This window comes from Urtica dioica, chromosome 4 (genome assembly GCF_054948205.1).
Source record: "Urtica dioica subsp. dioica isolate 48M chromosome 4, U.dioica_male_clone48M_v1_H2, whole genome shotgun sequence".
Lineage (NCBI taxonomy): Eukaryota > Viridiplantae > Streptophyta > Magnoliopsida > Rosales > Urticaceae > Urtica > Urtica dioica.
The window spans coordinates 906024-920170 of record NC_142759.1 but is presented as its reverse complement, the minus strand read 5'-3'; the positions used below and the strand labels follow the sequence as shown (position 1 = coordinate 920170).

The 14147-nt window shown below is 33.9% G+C and overlaps 2 protein-coding genes across 3 annotated transcripts; one reads left to right on the top strand and one right to left on the bottom strand.

Moving 5' to 3' along the window:
- Positions 1 to 562: 562 nt before the first annotated feature.
- LOC149399024 (uncharacterized) lies at positions 563 to 1516 on the top strand. Its single transcript, XM_089612444.1, has one exon. It carries the CDS (start codon positions 563 to 565, stop codon positions 1514 to 1516), a length of 954 nt encoding a protein of 317 aa, XP_089468570.1.
- An 8869-nt stretch (positions 1517 to 10385) lies between these two features.
- LOC149399023 (auxin-responsive protein IAA8-like) lies at positions 10386 to 13906 on the bottom strand. Of its 2 annotated transcripts, XM_089612138.1 has the most exons (7): positions 13643 to 13906; positions 13473 to 13498; positions 12612 to 12986; positions 11911 to 12116; positions 11336 to 11480; positions 11161 to 11222; positions 10386 to 10760 (listed from the first exon to the last, which is right to left on the bottom strand). In XM_089612138.1, exons 3-7 carry the CDS (start codon positions 12932 to 12934, stop codon positions 10723 to 10725), a joined length of 774 nt encoding a protein of 257 aa, XP_089468264.1. In that variant the 5' UTR covers positions 12935 to 12986; positions 13473 to 13498; positions 13643 to 13906; the 3' UTR covers positions 10386 to 10722. The 2 variants fall into 2 exon arrangements, with proteins under 2 accessions (XP_089468264.1, XP_089468267.1); XM_089612141.1 differs by lacking the exon at positions 13473 to 13498.
- Between the last annotated feature and the right edge of the window lie 241 nt (positions 13907 to 14147).

Below are 14147 nucleotides of genomic sequence, written 5' to 3'. Positions count from 1 at the left end.
TGATCATGAGCCTACTCCTGAGGATGTCATTGGTGACATGATGGGCTTGAACAAAGATGTCACGAAAGATGTGCCCACATCTTCCCTAGGGCAAAAGAGGAAGGGTGATCAGGTTCAAGAGATTGCAGAGGACATCCTCGCTTCTCTGAAGAAGAAGACTCAGAGAGATGATGATGTGTGCTTGGCTACTCTTCTGTCTGAAAAGAGGAAGAAGATGAAGTCTTCAGAAGAAAGCTCTCCAGTTGTCCCCATCCCGGCTCAGAAAAAGAAAAGGGAAAAGATGGACATGATCAAGAAACGTGTGAAGAAGCCGGCTCAGACTCCCTTGTCCCCAGTTGTTGAGGACCAAGTGATTGAAGAAGAAGACTCTGTTATCCCTCTCGGTTTGGGAAACAAAAGGTCTGTAGGAGGACAAAAGCTGCCGAAGAATATCCCTGCTGCTCCCATGGATAATGTCTCCTTCCACAAAGAAGACGGTGTTCTCAAGTAGAGATATGTCTATCATCGCGCCATCTTTCCTGAAAAGGAGCTGTCCACTGAGGCGCTGAAAATTGATGCCATTATGGAGCTTCTTCACGACGCCGAGATGCTGAGGACTGTCACTGGCATTGGAGTGTTCTTTCCGGCGCTGGTCAAAGAGTTCATTGTTAATCTCTCATCTTCCTTTGATTCTCCAGAAGACCCAGAGTTTAGGAAGGTCTTTTTCAGAGGTCACTGTTTTGAGATCTCTCCTGATGTGATCAACAAGTTTTTGGGTCGTGGGAAGATCATCACAGCTGATCGTGTTCCCTCTCTAGACGTCATCGTGCAAGAAATTACTGGTAATGAGACCAAGGTCTGGCCCTCTAAGGGAACTTTGCCCTCTGCCGAGCTCACCGTCAAGTACTCTGTCCTATATCGCATTGGCATCGCCAACTGGGCTCCCTCCTCTCATGGGTCCAGCATCACAGCAGATCTCGCTCGGCTCATTTTTCAGATAGGTACTCGCTCCTCTTTCGACTTTGGTGATTTTGTTTTTGATCACTTGGCAAAACATGCCAAGTCTTTTGCAGTAAAGCTTCCCATCGGCTTTCCCTCTCTTATCACTGGGATTCTGCTTGATCAAAACAAGAACATCTTGAGGAGCTCTGATGTGGTGGGTAAGCGTCCTGGTGCCCTTTCCTTCAGTCCCAAATTATTTGAAGGGAAACATGTTCAGGATCTTGTCAGACCTTCTGGCGAGACATCTGACGCACCTGCGAGCAATCTTCACTTGAGTTCCATGACTGAAGGTGTTCAGAGAAAAGTGGTGAAGGAACTCCTTGAAGAGGTTGAGATTCTGAAAAAGACCATCGAGACTCTCTCATCCAGGAAAGTCATGTGTGAAGCTCTTCTCAAAGATCTTATTGCCCCGAGCTCTGCCACCTCGTCTCAACCAGGTCCTGCCGCTGGGTCTCATATCTCTGAAGCCACAGAAGACTCTGATTCTGAAGATGATGTGTATGTCTCTGAGAATGATCAGGATACTGTTGATTGATTCTTTTCTGGTCTGTAATACTCTCTTTTCTAGACATCTTTTTCTTCTTTTTCTTTTGTGCTTCAGACTGATATGGATCACGTTGGATGGTTTGTAAGACAGCTCTATCGTACTTTCCTAGTTCTCATTCCCGTTTCAGGCTGTTTGTTCCTCCCTCTGTGTTGGTCGATCCTTGCCTTTGGTATCTTTTTGAGGCAATCAGGGGGAGAGGCGTCATGAGGTCATTTATTTTTACTCTCTTTCTGGTTATGACGCTTGTATGAGAACTGGTCCTGGAAGTGCTTGCCTAAAAAATAGCCAAAGGGGGAGATTGTTGTTACGTTGTTTTGTTGGCTTTATTTTTTAGTGCAAGTGGTATGGAAAGATGTCGGGTGTTATGTTTCATCTTCTGGATTGACATCTTTCCTCGTGTGTGCAGACAGTATTTCTGGCAAGTTTCCAGTTTCGACAGATTGCTTCGCTGGTGACTTATTGCTGAGTTATTGCCCCGCTGCTGTCTTCATTACAAGATATCTGCCTCGCTGGAGCCTTCATTGCAAGATATCCTCCGCTGCTATCTTCATTGCACGAATATTCACTTTGATGGAGTCTTTACTTTGAGATATTCGCATGAGGCCGGGTAAGGAAACCCGAGATATCTTCCAGGATTGTCCAGCTGCTATAAAAGCCGTGTGCTCTCCCTTAGCAGTCTCGACACTTTTGATCAAACACTCAGAGCTCTTAGACGTGCAAGACCGGCGGACTGGGAGGCTGTGTGTTTTGGTTTTAAGTGGTGTATTCTCTCAAACACTTTTCCACAGATTGAGTGTATGTGAGAGTTGGGTTCTTGTGCTTTTCGTGATTGAGGGTTCACGTACAACTGAAGACTGAAGGTCATCCGAGCCAGGAGGTTGCTCGAAGAGTGGAATTGAGACGGAGCTCAAATTCAGGGGGAGTCCCTGTCTAGGTGATCACTGGTAGTAATAGTCTCTAGGTTTTATTGATTTGTTGATTGTAATCAGGTATAACCTTGTGTGTACTATTGACTACAAGATAGTGAAAATCCTTTCCACTGGCAGCGTGCCCCCAGATGTAGGTGTGTTTCACCGATCTGGGTAACCATATCCTGTGTACTTTGTTTACTGCACTTTTTGTTGTTTATCCATATCTGTGTTCAAACAAGTTGTCAGACACATTGTCAACACATTGTGTGCGACATCTTGCCATTGCAACTAATCAGAATTTCAATTTTCTTAAAAAAATTATGTTTAAATGTGTTAAACAAGTGACAACGTGTCATAATATATTCGGGAGACATTGAAAAAACAAAAAGGTTTAAATTTTTAAATTACAGGCCTTCAAAGTCTTTTTTTTTAGGATTTTTTTAATTATGATTTTATTACAACTATGTAATGAGAACTTTTATTAGGTTTTGTATATGTAGCACTGAATTTTACGAGCTCGTTTTAAAGTTAGTACTTCCTAAACTTAGCAAAATTAGCTCTTGCGAACTTCACGGACTTGTAATTTTTATGATCAGAACTTGACTCTTTTTTTCTGATTACCCTATAAAATGACATGAAATGATGAATTGAGCTTGTATTATGTTTTTCCTTAGAATTCAAAAGACAATTTTGAGTAATAAAATACTCTCGTCTCTAGATTAACTCCTATAAATCAAGGGCTAAGACTGCCAATAATTTTTTTACCGCAATGTCCTGACCAAGATTTGTCACTAGTCATGACAAACTAAGTGCATGCCGTCTATTTAAGTAGTATAACATGCTATTACTTCAATTCCGATAAAAAAAAAAAAAAAAAAAAAAAAAAAAAAAAAAAAAAAAAAAAAAATCTACATTTAACCATCAAGGTAAAGTAGGGCATCACAATATTGTAAAATGCAATGAATAAAAATATGTGTCAATGTCATGTATGTTCTTTCTTAGCAGCAGAACAATATACATATATATATATATATATACATATATATCTGTGTGTGTGTATCATATATCTAATATGTGTGTGGTATGACATTTATGGGGAGAGAGACCAAATGTAGAGGAAGGACCAGCTATAATACATAGACTGTGTAAATATGAGATTGAGATCAATATAATTATGGTGCACTATTATAGCCCAGTAGTACGAAGATTCATTTGCTCTCCATCGCCACTAACTTAATAACTTACGTACGTATCAAACATCTTTTTCCGTTTACAAAGCTCTGACTCGTCCAAATCAAACGGTTGGTGATTCTTTAATGCATCATATCTATTTAATTATACATATGGACAGACCATAGCTAATTTATACAGACCCCACTTATATAAATATACCCTATTCATTAACACGCACAAAATGTGTGTATCTCCATATATATCCTTGTGAGAGATGGGGTAGTAATAAGAGTAAGCGACGTGGAGACATGGGCGATGCAAATAAGAGTAAACCCTAATGTTTATACATAATATATATATATATATATATATATATATATATGAGATAGTGAATAGTAAAATCAAGATAATATTAATGGGAATGTTATCATATGAGGAATGATATTTTTGGTAAAAGCAGTCTCTCAAATGACTCTGAGAAAATAAAGGACACATTTTGTCTTGCGTCATTTTAGTCCATTATTAATTTCCAATATAACTTATAAGTGAAGATTTAAAGAAGAAAATAGGAAAAGGAGGGAATTGGGATTGAGAGAGAGATAGACTATTGGACCATAATTTTCAGCAACATATAACACAATAAATTACATGCAATGTACATTATTACAATCAATTGGTTATATCTAAGTAACTCGAGATTAATTACTTACAAGAACTGAGTTAGTTATTAATCTAAAAACCACGCCACATCAGCATTCTCACGTGTACTCACAATTATATGAATTGGATAGCTAGATTGGTATTAATTGGTATGTGAGTGAGATCAAGTGCATGGGCGAGCGATGTGGCAAAGTATCGGACATACGTAACTGCTATATATAGTGTCGTTTTCATTTGAACGGCTGTGTTTTCATAATTGATTGAGCCTCAATAGAGTGAGTCATTATTAATAGAGGGGTCAACAAGTAGTGCAATCATTTTTTCTCCTTTTGTGGTTCTCATAAGCTTAGTACGTTTTGAACAGCTGTATTCTTTCTACCTTGTTCAATTTCATTTCATATACAAGCGTGTTATTATAATTATTATTGGTCATGAAATATATAGAAAAATTTTGTATTGAACAAAAAAAAAGATATAAGATGATGTCACCATGCATGCATGTGATTTTCTCGCTCTTGACGTTGGGGAAAAGGTTTTCATGAAAAGCATACGCAAACTTGTTTTAGAATATTATAATTTATAAGAAAAGTTGATAGGAAAAAAAGGATTATTAAGTAAAGACTAAGGAATAATTGCTGACTATCAGTTGCGTAACTAGGTCAACAGTTTTCGATATTTTGAACGAAACCTAAACTAGTAGGGCTCTAATTTTGGATAACTCTTTTTAAATATTTCGCTAGTATGTTTAATCTGGATTACGTAGCTCTTTTGAATAGCTCTTTGCTAGTCCTATATATAAATTATTACAAAAACGAACATTTTTACAAGATATTAAAAAAAGAAGAAGGTGAATATCGTAGATTCATAAGTGGATAATATCTCAACACATGCATGTTTCAACGTGAACATTTTTGCACCCAAAAAAAAAAAAATAACCATCTCTAACCCTATGTGGGTTTCAAAAAGAGAAGGGCTAACCCTATGTGGGTTTCAAAAAGAGAAGGGGAAAAATAGGAAATAAAATAATAAAACGAAAACATCTTTTTAGTCATTTAATCTGATTGAAGTAATAATATATATATATATATATATATATATATATATATATATGTGTGTGTGTGTGTGTGTGCATCTAGAAGAATAACTATTTTACGTACTATTTTAAAATCTGGTACGAAAAGTATGAGTATGAGTGAACAAAAGTCCTCTTTAACTTCTATTTTCATCACATTTTTTAGACGGAAGAACTTAATGAGTCTCATCTATTTTTTTCATCTAATATTTCTCCATCCAAGTCCCTTAACTATCTACTTCCTTTTCTTTCACTTTACCAGCATTGTACAAGTCTTAATCCATTAACTTTTTTTTTTTAATGAATTGGAATTTGAAATATTGTCCTCCTTTAATCTAACTTAATTCCAAAAAGCCGAAAGAAAAGAAAGAGAAAAAAAAGGAACATGAATGTGACTACAAAGGGTTTCTTGGGATGATTTAATGATGATAAAAATGTCACATTCACAGCACTTACATGTGAGTTGTTGCTTTGAAGGAACATGAATATGACTCCTAAAAAAAAAAATTAAAAGAGTCGAAATTCCTCACGAAAAATCCAATTTAGATAGCTTATATCTCACTAATCACAATAATGAGACAGATCTAAGGTCATTGCCCTGCACTACGAGCTATAGTGGAGTTTTTTTTTAATATAATATTTTGGGCAAATTTTGATGGTTGAAAAAGTTTCAAACCGTGACACGATTCAATGGATTAGGGCTCATGATTATACTTTTAATTTTTTTTTTTTTTTTTAAGGACGACAAAGGTACAATACGTATTAAAAAGAGAGGCTATGAAACCATAACTAGACGTCTAGCAAAAAGTAAATTAAATAAATAATATTTGTTTTAGGTACACTTCCTATTGCTATCCCTAAACTTTAATCAATCTTCCAATCAGTAAAAATAACCTATTTTTCATTAATATAGATGATTGTATGTTAAAAAACAAAGATAGGAATCTCCAAGAGGTGACTATTTGCATCAATTATTTTACTGTTTTTTTTACCTCTAGTAACTGCAATCACTATTCTGCTGAAATTAGCTTATATATCTTTTAGCCACATGATTGTCTTATCATTGTCCTGGCTAGAATACATTTCAAATCAAGCTGTGAAAAATAGGGCTCTCTGGAATCTGGATAATGGAATCATTGAAACAGGTAAATATTTTTTTTCTCAAACCACTAAACACAAGTTCCAAAATATCAATAAATAAATAAAGATAAAACATAGTGAACCGTATGAACGCATATATGAGGGTTTTTTTTTTCTTCTTTTAATATTAGATTTCTTGTACTATCGGCGTTATTATTTACTTAGTTGTTATGTATAGCTATTTTATTCTAAATTACCAACTACTCCATCAATTAGTTTGTTTTCTTCTATATTTATGCTTTTATAATAAAAAGGTTTTCAAGTGTTGAACTGGATTGATGTAATATTAGACTATTTATATATAAATTTATTACTACTGTAGCTAGTAAAATACACATGGAATCAAAATTTGACCTTAAGCCAATCTATCTTACATAATGGAATTTACTCTTAATTAGTCAAAGAATCTAGAATTAAGAATAGAAGTTCCTATCAACAGAGGTTGGGGATTTATTTATTGTCAAATATCATATGATTAAGCAACCACTTATTAGAAGAAGAAGAAGGGAAAAAAACAAATAACCAGTTGGACAAAATAATAACAATAATAATAAAATATATATATCATATAATCTATGTAGTGGTGCCAAGTTGCCAATTAAAAGTGTCAATATTGCAGGAATTAAAAGTCAAAAGGTACAATAATCAAGTTTATAAACTGTCGACATCGGATACAATGACCATCTTTTTTTTTTTTTTTTAAATATTGCATCAATGTACGAATTGGATGATAACATAATGCTAAATTGGAATATATGTAAGAGCTAAAATACAAGTTTAGAATGATTTTGTCCACTACCGGAGATCTCTCTTCAGGTGCAAAATCTATTGAGCTTTTAGCCAAAACAAAGTGGTTCGTTTCAAGCATCAACAATCAATATGCCAATTTAAAAAAAAAAAAAAAAATTAGAAAAACTTAATGCACAAAACTATTCTATGTTTTTGAGGTACTGCTATAGATCTCATAAAGTGCTATGATTCAGGAAGCAGACAAGCTTTATATATGCGATGAAATGTTTTCGTTATTGATCTTGTAATGATATTTACAACAAAAAAAAAAAAAAAAAAAATTGATGGTTAGTGAAGAAAATATTGCATGAGATCTATATCTTCAGATTCAAAGTCAGTGATAAAACTTCGTGGTTAAATAGTAGTAGAAATAATAATTGAGCACAAAAAATGACAAACTGACTGATTTCCTGGGTAATTTATTTACATATATATAAATTTTAGACTTGGAAACTATTTTGTGATGAAAATGGTCTAAAAAGTTCACAGCATAATAAAGTAACAGGAACAGTGGACTTGAAAATGAAATGATGTTAATTAGAATTGCTTTAAGCAATAAACATGACAAGGAAATAGTTTTCAATTGACATTGTTTTTTCAAGGACTATTTACTAGTCATGTATACAGTTTTTTTTTTTTTTTTTTGGAAAAATAGCAATAATAATTTATTTCGAGAGGAGATCATGGGAGGGCTTTGGAAAATTTATTAAGAGAAGGATGATGGTGAACATGGGAAAAGCTAACCACACGTTCTTTCTTTTTCTTATTGTAGATTATTTGGAAAGCATTATTTTTTGTGGACGTATGGTACATGTACAACTATATGGAAACATGAAATATTTTGAGGGAATTATATATAATAAGAAAAAATGAAAGTAAAAGAATTAATTAAGAGAAATATATTCCTAACCACTGGTATGATGAGCCTGGTATGATGAGCGTTAATGGAAAAATATTAGTAGTGAAGAATTTGGCTGCTTCCATTATCCAAGTCTAAATTAGCACTTAAATGAACCAATACTCTTTCCAATAATAATAATAGTAAAAAAAAAAAAAAAAAAAGTTACAAGATACTTACGATTACGAATATATTAAATGAAAGCTTGATGAATTATTACCTTTGCCCATGTGCCGCACTCAATTATTAATTTTTATTTGATTGAGTGAGTTATACATATTATATTTATATGCACCCCAATAATGTTTTATATCCCTATTCTTAGTCAAATTACTTGAAGATGAATAAACCAAACATTTGCAGTATGCACATACTTCAAAACTTCTTCTTCCTTTTCAATAACTATCTCGACTAAACACGTGGGCACTTGAGATTGCTATACAGTCCACGATTCGTAAATGATAATATAGTCTTACATCTAAGAAAATATTAAGTAAGTAACCAATTAAAACGTTTGAGATTACTATATAACCAACGATCTGTAAATCTTAAGTAAATAACAATTAAAATGACGTGGTATTCTTGATTTGTTATTTCATTGAAATAGATGTGACTATTTATCTAAGATTTATGAAACGTTGGCTATATAACAATGTAAAATTATAAATATGGATGTATACTTAATGGACCCTACATATAATAGTTTAACTTTTTGTCTTTTTTTTAAAAAAATTTTTGTTAAGGGAATATAACTTTTTGTTTTCGAATTCTAAAGAGAGTATTTATCCTCTTTGGTCCTCACTTAAAGTTGGGAATTCGACCAGAACATGCCTTTTGATTTCGGCAAAACACCTCTTCCAGTCTAGAATGGAAGGTTATGGCCGTTAAGAACCGGACTTCCGATTGTCCAAAAAGGAAATTTATGTTCCAACGCACAAGAAAAAACTAAAAAAATGTATAAAACGCTAGGAAAAAAAATATTATTTTTAGCATTTGCCGTGAAAAACGTGAGAAACACAAAACGTAGAATGCAATGGCGGAAATTCCCGAAAGCAAGAACTTCCTGAGGTTGATCCGTGTACTTCCAAACTGTTTACCGAACTAGAAGTTAAGAAAATTTTCAGAGTAATTTGCTCATTGTTATACTTGATGGATTGCTTTGAAATTGACATAAATTTATATTTATGTGGTAATTATTTTTGTTACCCATTATTTTGTACTTTAGCTAAAAATAGCATGTTTAAAATTTTTATTACGAATATAATATTTTTAAGTTGTATACAGCTATTAATCTTAATCTTAATTTTTTTTTTCTTTACTGTTGTTTTGGGCTCTAGTTTATGTTTTTAAGAATTACACTATTTGAAAAGTTTTTTTTGGATATATTACACTTTAAAACGTTATTATTGTAATTTCCTCTAAGTTTATTGGCATTAACCATTATCAAAAAGTTTAATGTTGGCCTAAATAAGAGCGTACATTGAGCCCAGTCAGATATCCCAAAATCTTATTTACACTTAGGAGCCCAAAAGAAGGCCATCGACATAAAATGAAACATATAGCTTTATGAAAGAGTTAATAACGGTAAAAATAATTAATATTTTTCCGAAATCATACTTATTTATATTTTTTTTTTTCGGAGTCAACAATACATAATGTTACATTGTAGTTACACTGTACGTACCTAGACCGTTCTGGTAATGAGTAAACACGTGACAACCTCAAATTTAATGAAAAACTAATATTTTTTCTTAACCTAATCAAACATCAATTATCACTTTATAATACAAAATAATTCAAAAGGAAAAAAAATCTCTCATTAATATACAAAACTCATTATTTTTTTTTTAATTTACCATTTCATTGAAATAAAATGGTGAATATTAACGTCAACTTACACGAGTAAATACATGGACGTGATTATTTATCTAAAATTTATAAAACATTATAACAATATAAAACTGTAAATATGATTACATATATAATGAAGTAAAAAAAAAAAATTAATAGTAATGTTTCTTATCTCATCTAAAAATTACAAATTCTGCTAGACTTTATACTTTACCCGACTATCATTCTTTATCTTTTAATTTTAATATACCTACACTAGGACTATGCTCCATCGAGTATCCTCGTATTATTTTAAGAACAAAGACGACATTTTCCCAAGAAATAAGGAAAAAAAAGTAGAACAACATAATATAAGAAAGATCGTAGGCAAACACAACAAACATATCCACATCTTCAATCATCATATCATCTGATACAAAACACTTCGTTCAGTAACATAGTAGCTGCTATATAGAGAGAGAGAGAGATTATGAAAAGAAAGAAACTCCACAAACATTAGTAATTATCTCAAATCAATAACATTTTTTTTCCAAGATTCTGTAAAAAAAAAAAAAAAAAAAAACATTTTTCTCGCGCAATCAAAATGTAATCGATTTAAACACGCATCTGAACGGTAACACCAGCTGAGAAGGCCATCGGATTCAGGTTCGGGAAACACTCAGCCAGAGAGAAACTAGTTAGTTTCAGGTTCGATAGTTATTTAGTTCCTGTTTTGAGATTTCTCCGCCACCCTCGGGGCTATAAATACAACAAAGCCATAAATATTTGTCAACACGATATCACACATAATACCGGATATGAAAACAAGATGTAGCACAAAAAGTCTCGGAGAAAATGATCCTTAGACTTGAATCGTCAGAAATAAGTATTTTTTTCACGAAATGGACTAAAACGCTACAAAATAAGTACTTTTAAGGATCATTTCCCACAAGACAAAAATAACAATAAAAAAAACGTTAACGGTCAAAATATCACCTGCGTAGTAATTCGGGAACTTTGCACTAAAACTGAGAAAAAAAATATATATACTTGCTCATGTAATTTTTTTTTTTTCCAGGATACGGGAACGAGTTTCATTTGATATACGAAACAAGTATAAAGATTTCAAATATATGCGCAGGGGAAAGAAAAGGGGTACCTAAGCCGATGGCATCGGAACCTTTCATGATCTTCAACTTCTTGCACGTCTCGATGAACATTCTGTACAAGATTAAATAAATGATCAAAATATAAGCAAGTGAAATATCCCATATGATTATTAATCACTTCCAAGGCTGTAAATAAATGAAAAGTGTTTGATTGAAGCTTCTTACTCCCAGGGGACATCACCGACGAGCATCCAGTCACCATCTCTGTCCTCGTAAGTGAGAACGTACTCCGACCCGTTCAGAAGGTCTCTCAGCTTGCTCTCGCTCAGCTTCTCTTTGCCCGCACCTCCTCCGTGGGACCCGCACTGCCCTGAAATTACACGAACACCCGGATCGAATCTCGAACCCTTTTCTGTTTTTGCACAAACAATCCTCGGACTAGTATCCGAGTCGCATTTCGGTTCTCAATCGAATTTACCCTTGAACCATTGAATAGTGTAAATCACCCTAAATAACTTAAAAACCTTTAAAGAATGCCTTACTAATATATCGCTTTTTAAAAAAAATATATAGAAAAAAAAACACTCAACACCAACACAATCAACTCTAAGAGATCATTATACAGAGGATGGAATATCTACAATAATCTAGCTATTTAAGCTTGTAATATGATTTTTTTTTTTCAAGCTCTTTAGGACCAATACTAGTGCGAAATCGATATAGTTCAACCTTCGAAGCAAGCTTTCCTACCGAATCACATTAGTTCAAGGGTCAAATTTATTTGATAATAAAAAACTTGCCTATGGTGAAAGAGGTGAACATGTTCTCGAGAGCCTTGGAGAGGTCTTGGTAAGCATTGTAGGCTCGGAGATCGACTTTTCGGAGATACGGAGCTCCGTCCATACTCACTTTCACATAAAGCGCCTCATCCTTGTTGCTCTTTGACGCCGCACTCAGCGAATTCTTCCTAAATGCTCGGATCGGAGGCCAACCCACAACTTGTGCCCTAACAACAATTTAAACAAAAAAAAAACATATATATATATTACGCGAATGAAAATTTCGGTCTCAAAGCTGGTTTTATGAGCAAAAGTGTCATCAAACTATGAGCTTTGTAGTATTAAATATTAATTCTTAGCAAGACCCAACACCTAAATGACTCTCAAAACATCTTTAACATTTGACTATCACCGGCGATTCATGTTCTGGTCATTCAACTAGTTTTACGAGCAAAATAATCTTCAAACTACCGATTTTTTCATGCCATTTAAGTCTACTTCATCAAAAAACTTGGCACAAATAAGGGCTGAACTATTACGGAAATGACATTTTGGTCTCTAAACTATTTTATGAACAAAATGGTCCTCGGACTATTAACTTCGTAGCAGTTTAGCCCTTCCTGTAAAAATATTTAATCTTAGTGAAACCCAAAACCTACAAAATCAGCACTCAAGATAAAAAAAAAAAAAAAAAAAAAAAAAAAGGATTAAAATATCCATACTTTGCTGCGGGAGCGGCGGCGTTGGTGTTGTTATTGGCGGGACCGGATCGTTCTTGGGAGGCTTTTCCGGGGGCGTCGGAGAAGCCCCTTTTGTTGCCGGAGACGACCGGAATCAGAGGAAAGAGCTGCTTCTCTCTCTCCGGCGAGTGGGACCCGGGCAGTCCCAGCCTCAGCTCCGTCGCCTTCAGATTCAGGTTGTTGTCTCCGCCGGAGCTGTCCACCGACGAACAATCCGGCGACAGTCCCATGTAGTTTCGCTCCGCCGGAGAAACCCGAACTTCATCTCCGCCGCCGCCTCCGTCACAGATATGCGGTGGTGACATCGGACAAATTGTTTGACTTTGGTCTTTGGAAATTGGTTACACACACACACACCTTTATAACAAATTCAAGGCTTGTGTAAGATAAAATTGGTCAATGGCATTAAAATAAAGAGAGAAAAATTATAATTGAATGAAGTCAAAGAGACAAAGTGAAGTCTAAAAACAAATTTAATGCAGAAAAAATCTTTAGAGAGTAAAGGCTCCCAAAGAAAAAAAAATGGTGTGCGCTAAGAAATTTAAGGTCAAACTCAGCCCGGAATTTGCTAAAAACATTTCATTGATTGAGGAACTTCATAGTCGAAGTTTTATTGGAATTTAATAAATAAATAGAAAAATAATAAGAGATCGTTGCCGTATAAAACCCTTTCTTTGATTTTTCCCTAACGCGAAATAGGTTATCCACAAAAAATAAAAATAAAAAAGCTAGAAAATAGATGCTTAAAAGATCTCAAGAAACATGAAAACATAGCGACAAAGCAAACTTCATGATTTACGAAATGGAAAAGAAAAAAAAAAAAAAATTATATCCAAAACTCACCACAGCTAAAGGTAAGACTAAGAGATCTGCAGAGAAACCACAAACAAACAAATTTCTAATAAATAAAATATAGGGGAAAAAAATAGAGAAATGTCAAGCATCATGTTTAACCCAGCAACCAGCTCAACAAACAAAATATATTACAAAAAAATAATAATGCGAAGAAGTACCTGAGAGAAAAATGCTGTTTTCGAAAATTCCCAGCTAAAAAATCCAGAAAAGCTTGTGCACCTGAGAGAGAGAGAGAGAGATAGAGAGAGAGAGGAGAGAGTTTGAGAGTTTTTAAGTTCCTTCCATTAAACAGAAAGCAACAAATACCTTTTTTTTAATTATTTCTTATTTATTTTTCGGGTTTAGCTTTTGCTTGAGTTCGCCGAGGAGCTTTGTCTCTTAAACAACATAAACAAAACAACAACAAACGCTCTGTTTCTGTGTTTATTTAATGAGCCATTTTTCTTATTTAATTATATTGCTTATATTGTCGTTATTGTTGAAATATATTATATTTTATTTTAAAAAAAAGCGGAAAAGTGTTGGGGCTAAAACAGGAATATTACCCCTAAAAGCTTGTCGAATTTTTTGGGTTACTTTTTTGTGACTTTTTTAATTAGGAACTTTTTTCTCACCAGCGAATAAAACTTTTGTTGTGAATTTACTAACCTACCCCTCGTGAAA

What these genes read in the sequence shown, in the direction of transcription:
- LOC149399024 (XM_089612444.1), top strand. Translation starts at nt 563, where the DNA reads ATGGAGCTTCTTCACGACGCCGAGATGCTGAGGACTGTCACTGGCATT.
- LOC149399023 (XM_089612138.1), bottom strand. Translation starts at nt 12,934, where the DNA reads ATGTCACCACCGCATATCTGTGACGGAGGCGGCGGCGGAGATGAAGTT. An exon ending in GTCGGTGATGTCCCCTGGGA is followed by an intron (nt 11,223 to 11,335) that starts GTAAGAAGCTTC and finishes AATCTTGTACAG; the next exon opens with AATGTTCATCGAGACGTGCA. An exon ending in TTCCGATGCCATCGGCTTAG is followed by an intron (nt 10,761 to 11,160) that starts GTACCCCTTTTC and finishes TTGTATTTATAG; the next exon opens with CCCCGAGGGTGGCGGAGAAA.